The sequence below is a fragment of the Diplotaxodon limnothrissa genome, linkage group LG8 (genome assembly GCF_057381915.1).
Source record: "Diplotaxodon limnothrissa isolate DT_005_m linkage group LG8, D_limnothrissa_male_GT1.1, whole genome shotgun sequence".
Taxonomy (NCBI): Eukaryota; Metazoa; Chordata; class Actinopteri; order Cichliformes; family Cichlidae; genus Diplotaxodon; species Diplotaxodon limnothrissa.
Window position 1 is genome coordinate 18,925,934 of NC_140603.1, and position 22,140 is coordinate 18,948,073.

Sequence of the window (22,140 nt, forward strand, 5' to 3'; positions counted from 1 at the left end):
TCTTATTTTTTTCAGCCTTCAAATCAAACAATTGGCTAAATTAATCGTTTAAAACGTGTAGAAAGTGTTGTTGTCCCTTCCTAGTTGTTTTTACTCCATTCATTGTAGCATAGTGGCGGTAAGTCCTGCTGTTGACATGTTATTAAACGGTGTGTCAAGAAGGAAAATTTCTCCATTTCGTTGTTAAATAATGAGGTTGAACTGTTTATCAGTAACAAATATCCGCAGTGTATTATATAATATATAAGGAAGTTGTCAGTAGCCGTTAACTTGCTGTGATCGCGGAATGTTACCAAACATCAGTCCTTGTGTAATAACAATGGTTCCGAGGTAACGTCGGGCACGTTACGCTTTATTTTGCTCCAAATGTCACAGAAGGAAAATGAAAATGACATCTGGGACTATAAACCTCTTGGCAAGAAAAAGAAGAGGCACGAATCGCCACCTAAAAACACTAAAAGAAAATGCACTTTCAGGAAATCCTCCAAGAAAGACGCATCTTCTCTCTCAATCAAGCCACAAGACAGGAACGCAAAAGCCAAAGCGGCAGAAAGTGAAGTCAGTGCTACAGCTGGAATAACAGACGACTGTAACTTAAGCTTAAATGCACAGGAGCTTAACTCAAAGAGATCTCCCACAAAAGAAACAAATCAAAGTGACAATGCTGCAGCCGAGGGCCCATCCCCTGAAGACTTCTGCCCCATCTGTCAGATGCCATTCTTCATTTTGGTTGTGCAGTCCCAAAGATGGCACGTTGCTGAATGTATTGACACTCCCAGGGATACGTGCACAGGTACAGACGTCCATACTCATCACACATCTTAAAGTTACACTTGATACCAAATCACAGCTTCAGATAAGCCTAATGTCATTCACAGCAGCCATTCAGGTCCATAATAATCCAAACCATCTCAGCTTTTCCTCAATCCCAGTGAATGTATGTTCACAGGTGACGCTGTGATCTGCAGTGAGAATAGGCAGCAGCCTGGAGAGGCAGAAAGGAAATGGAAGCAGGTTGGAGACAAAGATAGAGAGGCGAGGCTGAGATGTTTTGGGCATAGTGGGATAGGGATGGACAAAGAATTCTGTGCAATGTATCCATTGCCAGGGAAAATGAAAAGTGCAAGATCATAGAGAAGATAAATGGATGTAGTCAAGGAGGACATGCAGAGTAGTGTGACAGAAGGGGAAGCTCGGGATAGGGATGGAGGTTGATCTCCTGTGGCGACTCCCACAAGGAACAGCTGGAAGAAGATATGGCATACGGACATATCTATGATAATTCAAACTTTTGAGAGAAAAAAATTAAATAAGAGGACCAGAAGTCCACAGGATAAACAAGTCTCCTCTAACAAAAGGTCCTTCATTTCCCATAATGCATTGTGATGGTATCCTTCATGCTTGTTGGATGGTAGAAAGAAACCTTCTACATAGCCTAACAGCTCAGGATTAAGGATTAAAAGAAATGTGCACTGACAGTGTAGCACTGATTCTATGCACTTAGCTCAGTTGTGTTTATCTCAAACAGCAGGCTGATAAGATACCTTTATAGTATATATCATCAGTTTAGTTTAGAGTAGAGTAGCGCAGTTGGTAAAGTGCTAAATATTATCCTCTTGTAACCCTGCTCTAACGAGTGCAGGCACTGTTCATTTATCTGTTCATACAGAATGTCCAGATGGTCTTCGGTGCTCCTCCACCATTCCGAACCATTACAAGAAATTCAACCACACACTTCTGGCCCACAGTCGAGCCAGCAGCGGCACAGCCCTCCTCAGTCTGTCCCAACAGGCTGAGACCAGCCTGGATTGTTTTCCAGGGCTGATAAAAAATCAGGGGTCTATTTTAGAGACTTCACAGCAAGGGGCTCTAACTCCTCCTGCATTATCCAGTCCTAGCTCCTCACCTCACCAACGTCACACCGGAACACTTCAGTCAAAACTTACAAATGGCCTTCTGCTCCTGCGTTCTCCTGGACCAGAGGACTTTAAGAAAAAGAAAGGCTGGTCATCATCTACTAAAAGCCAAAACTCTGTCACTGTTTCTCAGGAAAGTAATAAAGGGGATTTATCCATCCCTGTCATGGAAAATAGTGGACAGCAGGATAGTGAAGATTTACACAGAAGTGAGGATTCTTTGGAAAATGATAACATGATATCCTACTCTCCTCTTTCTGAGTTCCCTGCAGAGACTGAAATCAATACTACAGAGTGTAGAAAATCTCTTTTTAATGACAGTGCAATTCAAAATGAGCATGAAGACTCGATGATGCTGTTCAGTGACGGCTTCTCCAGTGAAGATGAGCTCCTCACTGACTTTATAAACAGCAATTCAGAAGCCAGCAATGTGCAAGGAAAGAAACTGCCTTCTGCAAACACCCAGCTGGGTGCAGTTTCCTCATTAACACCCACTAATCAGTTAACTGCTGAGAACAGAGCTGCTTCCTCAGGTGGAAAAGAAGCTTCTGAAATCAGTAAGACTAGTATTCAGTCTCCACAGAGTATTGTCTTAGAGCGTCTGAGAGACACTCTTCTGAGCTCAGATAACTCACACTCCCAAAACTCAAACAGCATTATTCAAACAGAGCAACCAGCTTCTCTTCAAGTGCCTTCATCTCAAACTTCCATTGTCCAACGATCTCAAGCCATGCCCCCTCAGAAGGGCCACAGCAAAGCCGGTCAGGTCTCCGGTCTCAAACAAACTGACATCGGGGTGTTTTTTGGCCTCAAACCACTGAGGGAGAAGGAGAAAGAAGCAGAGAGTGCACCAAATGACCTCAACGCTTCGTCTACTCCAACGGCTGGGAAGAGCTCGGGACAGAGACGGCAAAGAGGAGACCGGCAGAGAAAAAATAAAGCTGACACACCTGCAGATACGCCACAGGCCACAGAAACCATTAACCCATCAGTAGATGGACAGGGAGAAGTCTGGGGGAGGAGTGGGACCACAGGGAGGAGGAGGTGGAGGAACAGAGTCAATGCTGATGGAGAAGTACAGCTGCCCCGTTGCCCTTTCTATAAGAAAATCCCAGGTTAGTAAGCAAATGTACATTTCTTCTTGCTGTGTAAATTTAAACATTAATTATTATTTAATTTGTAATCTTATGCAAAAAACTTTCCCCAGGCACAAAGTTTGCCATTGATGCCTTTAGATATGGACAGATCGAGGGCATCGCAGCCTACTTCCTTACTCACTTCCACTCAGACCACTACGGAGGCTTGACCAAGACTTCCACTGTTCCCATCTACTGCAACAGAGTAAGTCAATCTGTAGTTTTGATGAAATAATTTACTTAGTTTTGTTTTTATTTGGTACTGGATCACCGAGTGCCAGGGACAGTTCACCCTTAAATCACATTTACATGTTCTCTCACCACCCTGATTGTCCGTGAGGTACCCAGCTATGAAAATATTGGATGTAGAGATGTCTGTCTTCTCATGAATATATCCTTGCTTATGTTGTGCAGGATTTAGATGATTGAGGTTGCACAATCTGTGTTTTGAAATCAGAATCTGATTTATTATATGCATTGATTTGCATAAAACAGTTGCTGTTTTTCTATGATACTAAACAGTCAGGGTGATGGATGTTATCCCTGCTTTGAGTCCACTGTTGAAACTATATCCAACACCATCTCAGCAAAAGGCTGACATTTTGTCCGTTTATGTATTTCTCCTTCAGTGGTATGGAAGCGATTCACTTATTTGAAAATGATATAACACCACCACCACCCCTCTCTGCCGCCAGAAATCCTATTTACTTTCAACTCATTAAAAAGCTTCCTCACTTCCACAGAATTCATAGAGGAAGTACTTGATCCATTTGTTATCTCTCTGCACTGCTTTGACTCACATTAATGGAAAAAGCGGCTTGCGTTTGGCAGCTATGAATACCAAAATTCAAATGGCTCTGATCACAGTTGAGTCAATTAAAATTCGAAGACCTTTGTGGGAGTTTTTTCTTCTTCTTTTGGACACAGAAATACAACATTTGATGTGCAGTAAAATAAGTTTAGCTGGGGCCCAGTTGTTTGCCATCCCCTTTGTTGTTACTGTGAAAAAGCTACATCAGTGAAGGTGTGTTAAATGTAGAGAATTATCTAAATAAACTGAAGTTTGCAGTTAAACAAGTGTAAAATCTTTAGCTCAGACTTTATTGCTTATTTTTGGTTCAATTAGCTACGACTTAACAATATATAATATCAGGTATGATATGAGGTATGAACTTGAAATGATATAAAAGTCAAGAGACTAGAGATGTTGGGAGTTCTTCTATCAAGTGGGTCAGGTTTATCACAGTGGTGTGTGTGTGTTTTCTGGGGATTAGGCTAAAAACAGACTTATAAGTACTTGTTGGGACTCCGTTTGCTAGGCCACAGACTTTGAGCGTGGGCGCCAGGTGGATCACAGCCCAGAAAAGTTTGATCATAATCACAGAGGGTAATTAGAAAGTAGATTGGGAAAATACGATTTCAAGGCCAGGGTTTGGGAGGCGGGGGGGTGAATTACTCCGCATATCTGAGATTGTTTGAAACCTGATCATCACTGTAAACTGCAAAGATTTGTTCACTCTCAGCTGTGTCTCCTGATTAGATTACAGGGAACCTGGTGAAGAGCAAACTGAGGGTGGCCGAGCAGTACGTCCACATCCTCCCCATGAATACTGAAGTCACTGTGGAGGGGGTCCGGGTCATCCTCCTAGACGCTAACCAGTGAGTCATCTGTGACATCAGCAGGGATCTGTACTGGTGACGCTGTTTTGTGACACATGAGAGCTTCTTTGTCACGCTGCTGATTTCATGCTGATCAGATTCAGCTGGTTTATTACCAGAAGGTTGATTTTCTGTCTTTGAGATTTAAATACTGTTTTAGATTTGCAGCTGAGGTTAATGGGCTCTTCACCAGCATGCATTAAAACTTGACCTGGTATTTTCCCATATGATCTTTCTGAAACCCAGAGAAATGGCTCTGAAAACACTGTGGGCAGAGGAGAAGGACACAATGAGTCACTTATAACATATGTACCGCTATTAGCAGACTACAAAAACATGCATTCATGCATTCGGGAGCAGATACAAAAGTTTCTACCGTAGCCACTTTCTTTATAGTAAAATTGTCATAAAGGGATAAATTGAGGCAATTTGAAGTATATTCAGACACAACCAAGCGAATAGCCTATTCATTATGTCACTGGGAATACATTCTTTTGAATGTAGAACACATCTTTTACAGTTGTGCTACATAGTTTCTACTTAATGACTCTATTTACTCCTCGTAATATTTCCCTGGAGAGTTAAATGAATTTCTCACAGTGAAAACTGGCTAAATTTGATTAAAACCTCTCTTTTGTATCCTTATCTGTTCTTTCAGTTGTCCAGGTGCTGCAATGCTGTTGTTCTTCTTGCCCGATGGACAGACGGTTCTTCACACCGGAGACTTCAGAGCTGACCCCTCAATGGAAACCTACCCTGAGCTACTCAGCTGCAGGATACAGACACTCTATTTGGATACCACGTAAGTACCCCTCAGTTTCATCATTTTCACTTGTTGCTGTAAGTAACAACTCCCGGTAATGACGACCACTTTCTTTCTCTCTGATTTTGGTAAACTGAGCACAACTCCAGCAGTGAAACTCAGATTTTTCAGTGTGACCTCTTATATCTCTCTAGCTACTGCAGCCCTGAGTACACCTTCCCCAGGCAGCAAGAAGTCATCAACTTTGCAGCCAGCACTGCATTTGAATTGGTGACACTCAACCCACGTACACTTGTGGTGTGCGGGTCGTACTCGGTGGGGAAAGAGAAGGTCTTTTTGGGTATGTGCTTTGCAGGAGAGTCTATGCTCACACTTTCTTTTGATGTTTTTTTTGTTTGTTTTTGAGCTGTATGGCGCATTTTCTACTCCTTTAAAAATCAGAAAGTCAGTTATAATCGGATATCTCGGCATGAGAGACATGGCTGACCCAAATGTATAAATACAGAAAGAAATGTGTTTTCTATCCACCTCTTAGTAACAGTAGTTATACTTAAAATAAATATGAAGATGGGTTTTCTAAATACTGCTTGATTTCATTCTGAGAATACACAAAGCAAAATGGTTTCTAAACCTAATAGTAGAATAGTTTTCCCCCTGTAGTTTTCTGTGTGTGGCTGACCTGTCCTATTATAAGTTCATCTGATATTTCTTCTATATTGAAATAGGAGCATCGTTGTTTAAAAACTGGAGCCCCTCACAGTGCATTGTCTTCAAGTGGAGGCAAAGTGTTCCCTTGTGATACATGGACGATAGTTTGAAGCACTTTAGTACAATGAAAAACTGAAAAAACAGTGTTTAACTGACAGAAGGGGAAACTGCATGCATTCATTCTTTAATCACAGCTGCTTCAACAAGCGCTGCATGAAGTGGAGACAAAAGCAGATGGCTAGTTTAATTGGCTGTAGCACTTTACTCATCCTTTTTGTCCTTCTGTTATTCCACAAAAGCATTTGTACACGTACAGCAAACACTTTACAGGCCAGGGAGTGCCATATTTAGTCAGTCAGTTGTTTTCTGTTTTGTTTTTTTTAATAAAGGCCTGTTGAGTTTGAAGAGTTTGTTTCAGTAATGTTGGTGAAAACTAAAATCCACTGTTTTCCTGCAGTTTTCATTCTCACACAGACCTCGTTCTGCTTCATTTGCAGCGCTGGCAGAGGTTCTGGGGTCTAAAGTTTGCCTCTCTAGAGACAAGTACAACACCATGTGCTGTCTGGAGTCGGAGCAAATCAAAGGACGTCTAACCACCGACTGGAAGGCAGCCCAGGTCCACGTGCTGCCCATGATGCAGCTGTCCTTCAGAGTAGGTGCATTTTTCATGACTTGTTTTCCCAAAGTCCCACTATTCTTAATATTTTAAGTTCATATTTATACAACAAAGAGCAGATTTACAATGCACGTTTTAATTATGGCATGTGAGCCATGTTAGCAACACACATTAAGTCCAAATGTGAACACCAGCAGCAACAAAATGGTCAGAAAATCGTCATGTTTTTGTAAAAAACATATCTATCTTGGAGAACTGATATTTAAATATTACCACAGATAGGTCACAGAGGTGAGAATAGATGTAGCTTTTCATATCTGCTTTATTCTCCTTAATGAGCAATGTTCAGAGGAGCTCACATCACGAGGTAAAGAGACTCTAAAATACATGTGTGAGATTAAACTACAGCATTATGAGTTTATTCAAAGACTGGTGGGAAACAACTTCTTTTTGGTGACTTTTGCTTATTTGAGTTAAAAATACTCGAGCGCAATACACAGTTTATTCATGAAATAATCGGGAATCGAGAAAATGCACAGATTTCTTCTAGATAAGCTAACAGTCACGCATATGGTTCTTACTCCACCAGGTCCATGCTGAGGCAGGAAAACCCCCGACAATGCAGCTCTTTTAAGTTGTCCTTTTTTCCCCTCCCTTTTTCCCTTCTCTTTCCAGAAACTGCAGGATCACCTGGCACGCTTTTCTCATCAGTATGATCAGCTGGTGGCCTTCAAACCTACCGGCTGGACCTTCAGTCAGCAGATAGAATCAGTGGAAGACATTCAGCCTCAGAAAAGCGGCAACATCACCATATATGGTACGCACAAAACCTTTTTTCTTCTAGTTTTTGGAGAGGAAAAAGAAGTGTCATATATAAGAGTATTATCCCACAACAATTTGAGTGTTGTTAATATTGTTGTATTTAGCCTACAGCTCCCTCTTTTGGTAAAGCCTGAAACAAGTCTTATAGAATCACAATAGAGCATGGCTTGGTTTCAGACTGCTCTGGCTTGGTGGCAACAGGATACATAACGTCAGTGCCCTGGGGTCGTGGATCTCCTCTGTGGACAACACTTCCTAGTCTAGCATTAAACCCCAGTTCTAAATTTGGGCCATGACTTGATTTTTCAATTGCAGATTTAGCCAGTTTTTCTTCCTAACCCCCGTTTCATGTTCTGAATAGATCCATCAGAAGCATCAGCCATCTGGCTCGTAACCTCCAATCACCAGCTAGAGGCTTCTGGGGTGCACACTCACATATATTTTCTTCCTTCTCAGCAGTTTGTGTGTCACTCAGGCGGAAGCCAATTTGCACTCTCCCTCTCTCTCTCTCTGCCTTGTTTATCTCCTCCTTCTCGCTCTTCCCTGCCATATGCCGCCATTTGCTGCAAATGTTCTCTGCATGTGGAAACGGACTGACTTTATCCATGAATAGGCTTTTTCCCCCCCCCCCCTTTTTCTAGCTAGACCTGTTTAAAGCAGAGGAGCACATAAAATTTGTCCAGGGCTAAAATGTGGATAAACACAAGGCATCTGCTTTCTGTATTGGTTCCAAGCTAGGTTTTTATTTTGTGTATTAACTGAAAACTGAATAATTCTGCATTGTCCCTTAGAGGGGAACAGTCTGAGCCTGTGGACGTCTTCATTGAGCATCTGGTCCGGCTTTTAAAGCTTTGCCCTTTTGCTTGCCTGATGGATTTCCCTGTGTGTTTAACATCTGTCTCCAGCGTTGTTTACTGCAAGCCAGTTTCCCTCTGAATTGACTAAACTCTAAAAATTTCCCAAAGGAGAAGTAAAACTTTCAAATTAGCTAATTGCTTTTTAAAGAGCTGTCGGTTTATGATGATATCAACCCATCTGTTTGTCTGACAGGTATCCCCTATAGTGAACACAGCAGCTTTCTTGAGTTGAAGCGGTTTGTGCAGTGGCTCCAGCCCCTCAAGATCATCCCTACAGTTAACAATGGCAGCTGGGCCAACAGGAAGGCGATGGAGAAGTGTTTCAGTGAGTGGCTCATGGACGTTAAGAATAAACAGTGACTTATTTTCCAGCTGCCTGTCGGTGCTAAAGGAACACCCTAATAGTATGCGATACTTGAAGTGTTGTATGGACTGGTTTATTTTAACGCTATTTGTTTAATTAACTTTACATTTAAATTTAGAGGAAGCGGTTGTGATTTTTAGACCTGAATTAGAAAAACTCTGGAAGCTGTGTTATATGAACCTGACATGATTCATGTATTAAACTTACAGTTGGACCAGGGTCATCCAGACTCTTTTACCATCTCATTCATTTGATATGCTGCAGGTGCTGCTCTGAAACTGTGCAATTTTTTTTTTTTTTTTTTTGTGATTTATTTTGTACATGATCAAAGTTTTATGCTGAAGAAATAAATATTTTAAAATAACATTGCTACCGTGTTTTTATTTCTTTGCAACAATACCACTTTAGAAACTTTTCTCTCTAATTGCTCTATATTTAATAATACTTGATATTTCTATTGCCTTCTTTAAACAATCCGTTTTATTCCCCAACCTACGTAAAAGCACCTAGAAGAGCCCATCAAAGCTTTTAGGTTTATAAGACATATTATGACTCTAAGTATTATATTGATAATAGTTGTTTTGGCTAATTTGCTAACTTTACATGGTCAGTTTGGAAGGTTGCAGTCAACATGTGGATATTCACTGCTGAATCTTATGTTGTGATTCATACTGATGAACCTCTGCAGCCACTTACAGTGTGTTAGGAGGGAATGCCAGGTGAGTGTAAGCCCTTTTTTTTTTTTTTTTTTTTTTTTTTTTTTTTTTTTTTTTAAAGATGTCTTCGGTCTTGTCTTTCAGGAGTTTATCTCTGGGTAAGCAGACATACAGTACAGAGATGGTTTTTGATTTCGTTCGTCCTTAAGTTAAACCATCTGTCTTATCATGTGTTAAGGTGTTTCAGGGTGCATGTGTATTTTGAGCATCAGATACCAGAGGAGAGAAAAGGAAAAAAACAAAAGCTGAACACTTCAGAAATGTGTCCTGTAGATTCCACCATGTGAGAAACACCGTGTAGCACACTGCAGGGTGCAAGTTATCTATACAATTTTAACCTCCTAGGATCTGGCGTCCACACATGTGGACATCACATTTTGGGTTGTCTAGACCAAAATACTAAATTTTTCTCTACAAGGGCCTGATATCCACTTACAAGGACATTATACTGCCACTGTTCCATCAAAATTTATAACTAATATCCTCATACGTGGCTCTCATTTTTGTTAGGAACAGAAATCAGGTTAAAAAAAAAACAACAAATCTGCTGATTCTTTGTTTTTACATTCATTGGGTCCCAATATGCCCAAATATCAAAGAGAAATTAAAAAATGCATGCTGTGGAAGAGTTCGGGTTTTAGGAGGTTAATCTAGGAATTTGGTTTCCACATCACCACTTTGCATAAAAGCACTCAGAAGAGCTGCTTGGAATATTAATTCACAGCTTTTAAATTTAACCACTTATGTTAGTTTTTGGCAAAAAAAAAATAGATGGATGTCTATATATATATATATATATATATATATATATATATATACACATTAGGCATTTCATTCCCTGTCCCTCTTCCCTCTCATTTTATTTTATGTGTTATGCTGTGGAAATATCAAATCATACAGTTACATGGCAGTAACACCATTCATTTAGACCGTGTAGACATGGTGGAGATGACCTGCTGAAGTTCAAACTGAGAAGAAAGGTGATTTAAGTAACATTCAAACCTCGAGGCAGATGGGCTACAGCAGCAGAAGACCTCACCAGGGACGTCTCCTGTTAGTTAACAGGAAACTGAAGAAACAGTTTAACCATGCTCACCAAAACTGGACAACCAGACATTAGAAAAATATTACCTGGTGTGATGAGTCTCAATTTCTGCTGCCACATTCAAACAGTATTTTTGCGTAAAAAAATGAAAGAATGAATCGATTCTGAACAAACTGGTTTGCAGCAGTTCAAGGGAACAGGCCTTGCAGATAAAGTCCATTTAATGCTGGACCTTCACCTGGAACGGCGCTGGTTATTTGGCACAATACAAAAAAGATTACAACCAAGTACAAAGTAAAGTGTGCAAGTGTCCTCAGTTATTTGAGTCACTATGTCTCAAAACAGCACAAATAGGTGAAGCAACACGATTCTGTCTACATATTAATGTTCCCCGAGGTGCTGAGGACATCAGCTAATGGTCTCTTCGTTGTTCATCTCCTACTTGCTTTGACTTACTATCAAGGAATCCTTGCGTTAAAAAAAAAAAAAAAAGCCAAACAGAAAAAATTAATGTATGCCAGCATTTTATTAGTGCACTCATGTAATCACTGCATACATACAAAGAATCTCTGTGTCATGGTCTGGGTGTGTGGCTGTAAAGTTCTGCTGAAGGTCTGGACCTCCCTGGTATCCACCCATGGGCAGGGCCTACAGCTTCCCTCACCTGGAGCTGATTGAGGCAATTAGGTTGGAGATTTAAGCTGCTTGCTGACACTGTTTCCTTGCCAGTTCCTCAACAACCCCATGTTGGTAACCAGGCCTCACGCTTCATGTCTATGATTCTCAAGTGCTTTACTAACCTTGCAATCTTGTGTTCTAGTTGCTCCTGGGAATTACATCACACTGAATAACTTATCCTGGAAATCTGGTTAACCCGCCTGCTTTCAGAATCATCTCCTTGCCTCACCTGCCTGCCCTCCTGCCCTTACACTACCACGGGACCTTCACCGCCCAGGACAGCTGACACACACCACCAAACCCACCCGGACTACACCACCTCTCCTTCAATGTTTCCATCTCCCACCTGCACAGTTTCAATAGCTTCCACGCTCTCCAGAACTCCTCATTGGCTACTGCTTTAACACTGCTCTCCTCTCTTCCAGTGCGTACCTAATCACCAGCCAGCTGCTGTTGCTTTCTTGGACCTGTCCCCTTACTTTATCCCTCTCTCCTAGCCAAGACCCCCACGCCCCATGTGTCAAGCCTTAAGTCAAGGGCCATTGTAAACATCATCCTTGTGCTAGCTAATAAACCTTTGTTAAACCCTTTCCTCCGCCTCCACTTCTCTGCACGTGGGTTTGATTTTTGGTACTCGGCTCTCAATCACCAGACTTCAGTGGTTACAAGGTAAACCAGAGATTTATCAGCATGGTGATAGCATTCACATTAGATATCTGGCTTTCCTAAGCCACAGGAATATAATAAAATGGGATTTTAATACTTTAAATGCACACGTGTATATTTTCAAAATATATAACTTTGTCAAAAAGAATTCAGCCGTAACTTTTTAGGTTAAATCTGTTAGCTGGTGCTTCTGGTGATCTTACAATCGAAAACACACAATTGGGTAGGTGATGTTAGGAAAAAGTACTTGACATCGTACTTGAAGACATTCGAATAGGCTCAATATTTACTTTCATCGACATATTTACACCATTTCTTCACAACATGTCATGTACAATTTAATATCTTGCAGACACTGACATCAGCCTGGGAAAAGGCACCGTTAATGCAGCACAAGGAACTATTTTTCTGCCTAATGTCTGCCTTTTGTTTCCTTCTTTGGTAACTTTTGACAGTTTCCTCTTATCTGCAGTTAATTAAACAAGCACTGAAACATACACTGAGTACTTGTCCAAAAGAAGATCACATCTATCTGGTCACAAATATGGTTTATGCAAGGTGCAAAATGATTTTCATCCTTCATTTGTTGAGTAAACTGGTGACAGATTTAAAAACAAAACAAAAAAAGCAAGGGAAGGGAAAATACTGTCAGCTATCATAAGTGGTCAGCACAGGTCATATAAACACATGCTGGCTTGTAGAAGAATGAAATTTCTCATTTCTAATTAGCATTTTGCCAATCAGTGCAGGTGAAGTTTGGCAGGTGCAGCTGCTGGTTTCTAGGTTGACGCAGGAGGGTCACTTTCACCTGAAAGTAGATTTGCTTTTCAGATAGACTGAATGCATGCATGAATTAACACATCTATATCATGGACTCTTATAATCTGTTAGTGCGTTGTCATTTGGTTGATTGCAAGTTATGAGCATACCTCATTCTTGAGTGACTTGCTGATAAACGTGGTGAACTCCTCCACAGTGCTGACCTGCAGGTCATTAACTGCCAGAATCTGGTCGCCTTTGTGGAACAGACACACGGTCTGTGGCTGTCCCGTCCACCCAGACACACTGACACACATACACAAAGAGAGGTTTGAGTTTTCCAAGCACTCTGTAGCTTCTGGCTCTTCTATTTAGCATACCGCAGAAAAAGGTTTTCACAGGACTGTATACAGTCCTTTAAAAATTTAAGTGCATGCTTACTGCTTCCATGGGCATTTCATTTCATTTCATTAGAGGCCAGGTGCCTATAATCGTATGCACTTGATCATCAGCAAGTCTGAGCATGTTATGAAAGCAGCTTTGGCAGTTTTCATGAGCATTTGTGTGTTAACGCAATGCCTCAGTCTTCTAAAGAGTGGAGGTCCAAGCAAATTCACTCCAAGAAATGACAAAAAACACAAGATCTACATCTGAGATTCTACAGGTCTCAGTTAGCATGTTAGATGTTGGATGAACAGATGAGACCGCTATTCAGTGGCACGCAAAATATCAGCACAAACATATCAGAGAAAAGCAATTAAACTGACACAAGAAATAGCCTAATAAAATCAAACATGCCACGAATAAACAATATTAAGCCTCGTCAGCTGTAAAAGCGCAAGTCAGGACAAACAGTCCAACTGTGGCCAGCTTTGCCAGTGATACACAGGATTAAACGAAACCTGATCAACAGGCCTGAGTAAATATGACACAAATGTCTGAGATTTTTGTGTTTCCATAAATATTAACAAGTTGGAAAGCATTTAGTCACCTTCACTACAGAGTCCAATCCCCACTCTCCTACCTCCCTCGCTTCCCCCCCCTTCCTGACACCATGACACCCCCCTCCTCCAATCCCTCTCTCAGCAGCAAGACATCTCCCCCCCTCCCCTCCTCCCAAACATCTCCCAGTGTCACAGTGGATCAGGTCAGGAGACAACTGAGGAAGCTTCGCCCCAGAAAGGCAGCAGGCCCAGACAAGGTGTGTCCTAGGATGCTAAAGGCGTGTGCTGCTGAACTTGGGGAGCCGCTACAACGAGTCTTCAACCTCAGTCTGCGACTGGGGAGAGTGCCCGCCCTATGGAAGACATCCTGCATCGTCCCGGTCCCCAAAAAGAACCGGCCCAATGAGCTGAATGACTTCCGACCGGTGGCACTGACGTCACATCTTATGAAGACTCTAGAGCGGCTCTTCCTCAACCTCCTCCGACCACAGGTACAACATGCCCAGGACCCACTACAGTTTGCATACAAGGCGGGTGTCGGAGTGGAGGATGCCATCCTGTACCTCCTACACAGAGCCCACTCACACCTGGATGGGGGAAAAGGCACGGTCAGGATCCTGTTTCTTGACTTTTCCAGTGCCTTTAATACCATCCGGCCCTGTATGCTTCAAGAAAAACTGAACAGGATGGAGGTGGACCCCTGCCTGGTGGCTTGGATCTCCGACTACCTCACCGACAGACCACAGTACGTCAGGCTGAAGGACATCACGTCTGACACAGTGGTCAGCAGCACAGGAGCACCACAGGGAACTGTGCTGTCCCCTCTTCTCTTCACCCTGTACACCTCTGACTTCTGCTACAACTCTGAATTATGCCATATTCAGAAGTTTGCAGACGACACAGCCATCATGGGGTGTATCTGGGATGATCAGGAAGAGGAGTACAGAAGTCTGGTGAGGAACTTTGTCGCATGGAGTCACACAAACCACCTGCAACTCAACACCTCAAAGACTAAGGAACTGGTTGTGGACTTCGGGAGGTCTAGAGCAGGTCCACTGCCGGTTCAGATAGAGGGGGAGGAGGTGGAGGTGGTCAACAAGTACAAGTACCTCGGGCTGTGGGTGGACAATAAACTGGACTGGTCATGCAACACAGAGCACCTGTATAAAAAAGCCCAAAGCCGACTGTACTTCCTCAGGAGGCTGAGGTCTTTTAACATCTGCAGGAAGCTCCTGAGGATGTTTTACCAGTCGGTGGTTGCTGGAGTACTTTTCTATGCTGTGGTGTGCTGGGGGAGCAGCACAGCAAAGAAGGACTCATCCAGGCTGGAGAAACTGATCAGGAGGGCTAGCTCTGTGGTCGGCATGAAGCTGGACACTCTGGTGACAGTGGCAGAGAAAAGGACATTAAAGAAACTGATGGACATTATGGACAATGCCAGGCATCCTCTGCACACGGCCATTAACAACCAGAAGAGTCTGTTCAGTGACAGGTTGCTTCTCCCAAAGACAAGAACTAACAGACTTAAAAACTCCTTTGTCCCACACGCCATCAAACTGTTTAACTCCTCTCTGGAGGGGAGAGGGAGGGGAAACAGGAGGACAAAGGAGGGAACAACTAAGCTGTAGTGCCTCTTCACCTCACTGTGCAATACTTTTTGTGCAATACTTTTGTAAATAGTCAACAGTGCAATAGACCTCAATACTTGAAATGTGCAATTCACTTGTATTTTTATTTTTATTCCTATTTATTCTATTTATCCCCTTCGTATATTTTATTTATATTGTCTCTGTATTTATATATATGTGTGTGTGTATAACTCTGTAACTTCTGTCGGTGCTGTGCTTTTTTGGAAATCGAATTTCCCAGAGGAACCCACCCGAGGGATTAATAAAGTTCTATCTTATCTTATCTTATCTTATCTTATTTGACACTACATCTTCCAGTTAGACCAGGCTTCTCAGTTATCTGACTCAAAGCAGTCCTATGTGAATACATTTTCAGTTTGAGGATTGTTGGATTTCATCCTGATTTTTGATAAACCCACCTGGGCTTCCTATCCACCTCTGTTAGGGTCAGGTAGTTTTTAAGGTCTGCCTGTTTCACCATAATATCCCGCTCTTCTGTTCTGTGGTCAGAGCTTGAAAGAAAGACAAAAGACAACAACATCCATTGTTCTATCAAATCTTTAAAGGTATGACTCAAATCAGTTCAAACTGTGTGATCTTTCATGCTTTAATATCACGTTTATAACTTGATTGTCCATTTACTTCAGTTAGTGTGCACTGCCTTCTGAAATACATGTCTTTCACATCAATCTCTCTGTCAATACTTGAAAGAAAATTAAAAGACAACAAAAGCTTTATTAGGGAGTGTTATATCTTGTACCCGTAAGAGAAGTACGTCTAAAGCTAAAGCTAAATCTAACCATCCAGCTACCTTTCCTCACAACTTGAATCGTATTTATATTATTGTACTCATTAATTGTACAAATTTTCCCCCAAAAAACATTATGAAAAATACACAGTTTTAATCAAATTAGTTAACAATAAGTGAAATGAGGGGAAGATCGCAACCTGTGAACAACAAAAGCAAAGGGGAAGCACACAGACTAAATATAGACCAGGAAGAGAAGAGTAATAAGTAAGACAAAGGCATTAAAAGGTCCCATATTAGAAAAAAAGCATTCAGCATAGACCATGATGTCACTGAAATGGAGACATGGGACATACATAGACATGAAGACACAAAAGAAAACGATAATAGGCAGGACTCTTACACATAGCCTATTTAAATTCTTGGATAAAACTTCAACGACTTGTTGTTGTTTTGTTTTGAAAGACTGCTTATCACCAGCTGTCATCGCCTTCTTGTAGAAATCTCCAGAAACCACGCCAACCAGTCTAACATGTCAGCATTCAATTCTGGTTAAGTCAGACTGTGGTGACAACTTTTTTATTTTTATATGACAGACATTGCTATAGTTGGGTTTTAAAATGCTACTATGTCCATGTGTCATGTAAAGCAACTTATCCCTAATACAGGTTAACACCTACTGGCACATTGTGTTTGCTTATTATGAAACTGAATTTAAAAAAAAAAACAACTTCCTGTCTAATCTCACCTCTCATTGGAGTCATTTTTTTCAGATGAATCCAATAGTTCAACAGGGGACATGGCACCATGGTCACTAGAGCTGCTGCTTAAATCTGTAGACCAGCGTTTACTGTATAGCATAAGGAAATAAAACACCAGATATTAGTAAATGTGTAGTCTGGCTGCATACACTTTGCATGCATACAACAACAGTCATTGGCACTGTATTGCAAGTCTGGAATGGACAGACATCCACATTTACCCCCATGATAGTGTCTTTTGCAGTTACTCAAAAAAGAGGACCAAATGTGTCATAAATGCAGCATGGACGAGGCAAAACATTCAAAAAGGCGAAATGTAGAAGCAGTGGAGGAGTGGAGTTTTTATACCACACTGTAGAGACAGGGAGTACAGAAGCAATCTTTCAGTGTTGCAGCACACCAGTTAGCCACATTGGTGTGAAATGGAATAATTACTACACAGGTCAGTATCACAGAAATTTTAGTAAGGCAAACAGCAGCAGGAGATAATGGCTAAAAACTGGAATAGGCAAGAAACACCGGTCTGTTGCGCTGGTGATCAGCGTGGGGAGATCAAACTGACTGGTTTAAACTTGCTCTGCAGAGGAAAAACAAAATCTAAGACTCCACCTCAGATTGACGCACTTAAAATTTTTTGTTCCTTCTAGCCTCAGCCTGCACAAAGAACATCATTGTTAAACAGAAAGGCATGAATGCAAGAAAGAAACAGTTTGTCGTCAGTGCTTTAAATATAGGATGATGATGAAACCTTGTATTGTTTGATGGGATTCCTTTTTATTTATTAAGAAAGACATCATGACGAGTGAGTGATTTGCAGTATAGGAACCCAATCCTCTGCAAAAAGCATAAAATATTTGTACAGGACAAAATTCAGTTTAATTGAATTCTGTCTGTAGAGTGCAAAATAATAATAAGAGTCACCTCAAGGTGCTTTATACTGTAAGGTAAAGACTGTAAAATAATACAAAGACTCGCCTATAAGGAAGCACTGGGCGACAGTGGGAAGAAAAAACTCCTTTTTAACAGAAAAAATCTGTTGTGATTGGCTGTGGGTGAGGGCAGGAAGACAGAACAAAAGAGACAGTTTACCAGGCAAGCTACCCGAGTTGACCTTTTCACAATGTTTTTATTGTACGCAAGCCAAGAGGCTTTTACATAAGAAGCAAAAGGACTTAAAAAAATTAATTTGTGTAAATAATCTGTAACAGACATCAACAGTAGATAATGCAAACAAGTAAGTGTAGTTTAAAAGCGCCTTTGGATTCACGTACAGATAACACAGATTATGTTAAACGGTTTCACCCAATCTGAGAGATATATAATTGATATGTTTAGCTTATATATATAGGCCTTTTTCAGTTGTGCCATAACACACATTCACAGCCTAACTGTAAATGAATCACTAAAGATGTTCAGTCCAAGTGTAGAGGCAGAGTTGAGTTGAGACACAACTTCTTTCCCAAGATAAGAAGATATGTTTCATGTTGTCAAGCACATTTGTTGCTAAACTGGCTCTGAAACGCTGCCTTTTATAAATTCTTGCCTCTTCCTGGAGTGTAAACAGTTCCGTGCGCTAAAAATAAGTCTGGTTGTTGTCAAGGTGTTTGTGCCCGTGGCACCACAGTTACCTGTGATTATTATTTTTGTAGGGTGCTCACAACACATGTCACGAAGGGCTCCAGGGCACTGATATAGAAGACTGAAGTAAACAAGCCAAACAGAGATAGGACCACTAACTGCGTGAGAGCTACCTGTTGTTGTCATCATCTGGCTCCTCAGCAAACGGTGGCAGCGGGGACACCTGTGTCTTCATTTTGTCAAAGGTCTGAATGACGGTCCTCATCAGCGTGCTTTTGTTAGCGTCCTCAACTTCATGGTCCCTAGAGGCATTTGGTACGGTTACCTTTTCAGCAACCATAAGCAGTTAGCTATCATTATTATTGTCATTATCTTAAAAAATTCTGTATGCTTACTCTGGCTGAGCTGATTCTTCAATATATTTGAAGCCACTCATTGTTTCATATCTAAATGAGAACAAACATTATGACATGTTTTAAAGAAGTCTGTATGACAATGGAAACATTAATTAATACTTACAATGCTTCCACACTGTTGCGTCGTTCCCCACTTGGTGGTCCATCTTTATTCACATTCTGTGCATAATTAGAAAAAAGAAATTGGTTTTACTAAAAGTCTTAGTCACTGTACTTTTGATCAAAGATGTGATTCATCATTTGTCACATATGCTACGAAACTGTTTATCTTTAGTTTTTGTGCTGCTTTTTTTTTTCAAACCTGGACTTTGGAAAACTCTAACATGAACATATTCTATTTGTCATTTTATAGAGAAAACACATGATTGATCAGGCCAAAGAATTAGCAATGAAAATAATTTTTAATCCCAGTTGTACTTTTTGTGGTCTTGGAACTACATAGATTGGTTCCTCAGGCTCAGATGCGCGTCTTTTAGGATCCGCTTGCTCCTGTTGAGTAAGATGCAAAGCAATAATGCATACAGTCAAGTCTAATTCTCAAATGGAGAGAGGTAATTTTGTTTACTATCTACGAAAAGTCAAGTGAAGATGTTGCACCTCGGGTTTTTCAGTGACATTCTCCAAAGTGTTTGAGGACGGATCGGACATTGACCGGAATTTTAGGAATCCCTGACAAGTAAAATCACACACGCACACATTCAAACATTTGCATTGTCCTGATAAGACAAACCCCATAAAAAATATTTTATGCAATTGAGAAGCGTGGATTGGAAGAACAAAGAAAATTGCAGAAAGAAAAAAAAATTAGGATATAATTTAGCGTTTGGATGCTTTCTGGTTGAGAAAGCATGAGGCAAATTAACACAGAGCTTTTGGTGACCAACCTTTTCAGCCTCTGCGAAAGAATTCGTCTTTCTGATGAGTGGTTTTGAAATTACCTGTAAAAAAGAGATTTTTTTGTTGTTATTTTTGTCATAGAAGGAGGCACTGTATATTTATATCAAGGTTATCTGCTTCCTTTTCTAGAGATCAAACATAGAAGTAGTATAGCTTGTTTATCTCAACACAAAGACTGGAAACAAAGGAGTTTGCAGGCGATTAACTTGTTGAACGTACAGTTTATTATCTTTCTGTAAACCCGAAATACTCTGACAGATAATAAAAACGTGACTTTTTATTTTTTATACAGATTTCGAATAAGATATACGTCGGATAGCTGCTGGTAGGTGGATTTTGTTAACTGGCAAGCTGTTTACAGTCTTAACTAAGCTGAGGTAACCAGATACTGACTCCATGTGAAGTGAATGTATTTTTTTTTTTAATGTCAAAGCTTTCCTCAGATGCTGTGCATGTGTTGAGTAGATATCGCCAAGTAGATTTTGAGTATTTACCTCAATCGTTGCCTGCTTATAAGGGAACTCCTGTAGGAGCAGGATAGTCCAAGTCAGTGACAAAAGAAGCAAACACTGCATATAATTAAATTGTATTTATTATTTTTATGAAAAAAAAGGTTAAATGTACCCCTGAAGAGGAGAGTTGATGAGGTCGGCTTTTCATTGCATCAAACAGGTCAGAGAACCAGCCATCCACATCGTCGCTGGAAGAATAAAGGATACCAATGAAGGTCTTTTTAGGCTCCACAAATGACAACTACTGGGTTTAATTTAAAATTCAATACCAAAACTAAACGCAGAGTGGAAATAATAACAATTTAGTAAAAAGGGGCAATTTAGTTTGAGCAAAGCCGTCACCAGATGATAAATGTTACTAAACCAGAAAGCAGCATTATGGTGTCTTTTTGATTGTTGAAACCTCCTAAAATAGTAATAGGGTGTGAAGGGCAGGGGGGAGGTGAGAACGTGTAATTGAAAGCCTGTTGTCTTGGTTTTGCCATTGCTGACTTTCAAATTAATGCAGTTTACTCTTACAGGAACATATTATGAAAGTTGCAGGAACCCCCCCCCAAAGAAAACAATATAAACCAATCTCTTTTGAAAAAGTTACACCCATTAAAGTTGGCTGCTTTTATCCACACTTCAGATGAGTCAGACATTGTCATAACAAAATGACTGTAGTTTATTTTGAAAAGCATTTATGATTCCTTTTTTTGTTTTTAATTCTGTATTCTAGGGGTCCATACACACAACAGCAGTCAGTACTTGGGCACAACAGACAAAAGAAACAGAAAAACGCCACATGACAATCTGCACTGGGGTTTGCCTAGAACTTTTACAGGACAGTGTAATAAAATGCATGCCAGCTTTATGTAGCCCATAAAGCCCTGCTGACTGACCTGTTCTCCCCGACAAGGAAGTACTCCCGTTCCGTAGCCTTGATGAAGAGCACACAGGAAGGGGAGCATTTAAAGCTTTTCTGGATCCAGTTCCATTTTGGATGATGCTGCGGACTCACATGCAACACTGAGACCCTGATGGGCGATTGAAAAAAGTTAAACCCTCAAAAGCAGAGCTGCCCTATTTGCATCGTGCCACTTCAAATTCTAACATGTATGTAGATGAAATTGTATTTTTAGATTTGGTATTTTAAAAGTTCAACACACATTTGTGTTGGTGAAAGAATATGCTGGAAAACAAAGGAGAGAAAAGTATGCTGGTTTACATTCTCAAAGACCTTAATGGCTTAAGGTGAGCTTTTAAAGTGTTATGCAAGAACTTACTGTGACAAGTCTATTTCTCCAGCTGCCTTGTCCTTTTCCTCTCTTCTGAAGTACTTGAGCTGATATTCTGTGTCACTGAGCTTGAACAGGATAAAGAAACGTTTCTTCCATGCTTTCTGCAAAAAAAAAGGTTAAACAATGTTTTGTACTTTTCACAAAGAACTGCAAATATAAGTACAATTACTGGATCACTGAGTGGGTTATATTACCTCTGTTGTCATCAGTTTTGGAGGAGGAGACTTATGCAGGTATCCAGCTCTTACTTCTGTCACTGCTTTGGGAGGTCCATAGAACAAACTGCCTCCAACTGAGGGCAACAAAAAGGCTGTTTAGTAGTTTTTTGCTTAATAAAGGTGACCTTAAAGATTCGCCTTATTAACAAAATAACAAAATCTGTATTTCCAGTTCTATGTTTGTATGTTCTTACATATTTTGCTGAATACCAGCAAAATATGTAAGAACTGAAAAGTTTTAATTCCTGCAAGTTGACGAAATGAGCTGTTAATAAACGTGTCAGATTTGTACATTAGATTCTGTCTTTGTCAGATTAACCTTCTGTGCTCATCTGCAAAAACAGGTTTTCTAATACACCGTAAGCGCTGACAAAACACCAGGAAATACCAGCACCAAAAACAAAAAACACCCATCAAGTTTCCCAGATCTCATACAATACCTGGCTTCAT

At 40.7% G+C, this 22,140-nt stretch overlaps 2 protein-coding genes across 2 annotated transcripts; one reads left to right on the forward strand and one right to left on the reverse strand.

Moving 5' to 3' along the window:
* Nucleotides 1-366: 366 nt before the first annotated feature.
* Nucleotides 367-8,837, forward strand: dclre1a (DNA cross-link repair 1A (PSO2 homolog, S. cerevisiae)). The gene is made up of 9 exons (XM_085360765.1): nt 367-793; nt 1,670-3,031; nt 3,124-3,257; nt 4,593-4,711; nt 5,370-5,513; nt 5,669-5,814; nt 6,680-6,834; nt 7,474-7,615; nt 8,671-8,837. The coding sequence occupies exons 1-9, from the start codon at nt 367-369 to the stop codon at nt 8,835-8,837; spliced, it is 2,796 nt and encodes a 931-aa protein (XP_085216891.1).
* Nucleotides 8,838-12,667: 3,830 nt separating this feature from the next.
* Nucleotides 12,668-22,140, reverse strand: LOC146626716 (pleckstrin homology domain-containing family S member 1-like). The gene is made up of 16 exons (XM_085360254.1): nt 22,131-22,140; nt 21,667-21,764; nt 21,458-21,573; nt 21,074-21,208; nt 20,302-20,377; nt 20,172-20,201; nt 19,665-19,718; nt 19,378-19,449; nt 19,198-19,269; nt 18,884-18,939; nt 18,760-18,810; nt 18,538-18,666; nt 16,774-16,875; nt 15,697-15,789; nt 12,876-13,011; nt 12,668-12,754 (listed from the first exon to the last, which is right to left on the reverse strand). The coding sequence occupies exons 1-16, from the start codon at nt 22,138-22,140 to the stop codon at nt 12,668-12,670; spliced, it is 1,317 nt and encodes a 438-aa protein (XP_085216380.1).

What these genes read in the sequence shown, in the direction of transcription:
- LOC146626716 (XM_085360254.1), bottom strand. An exon ending in GGAGAAATAGACTTGTCACA is followed by an intron (nt 21,209 to 21,457) that starts GTAAGTTCTTGC and finishes ATCGCCCATCAG; the next exon opens with GGTCTCAGTGTTGCATGTGA. An exon ending in ATAAGCAGGCAACGATTGAG is followed by an intron (nt 19,719 to 20,171) that starts GTAAATACTCAA and finishes TCTTTTTTACAG; the next exon opens with GTAATTTCAAAACCACTCAT.
- dclre1a (XM_085360765.1), top strand. Translation starts at nt 367, where the DNA reads ATGTCACAGAAGGAAAATGAAAATGACATCTGGGACTATAAACCTCTT. An exon ending in TCCCAGGGATACGTGCACAG is followed by an intron (nt 794 to 1,669) that starts GTACAGACGTCC and finishes CTGTTCATACAG; the next exon opens with AATGTCCAGATGGTCTTCGG. An exon ending in TTTCTATAAGAAAATCCCAG is followed by an intron (nt 3,032 to 3,123) that starts GTTAGTAAGCAA and finishes AACTTTCCCCAG; the next exon opens with GCACAAAGTTTGCCATTGAT.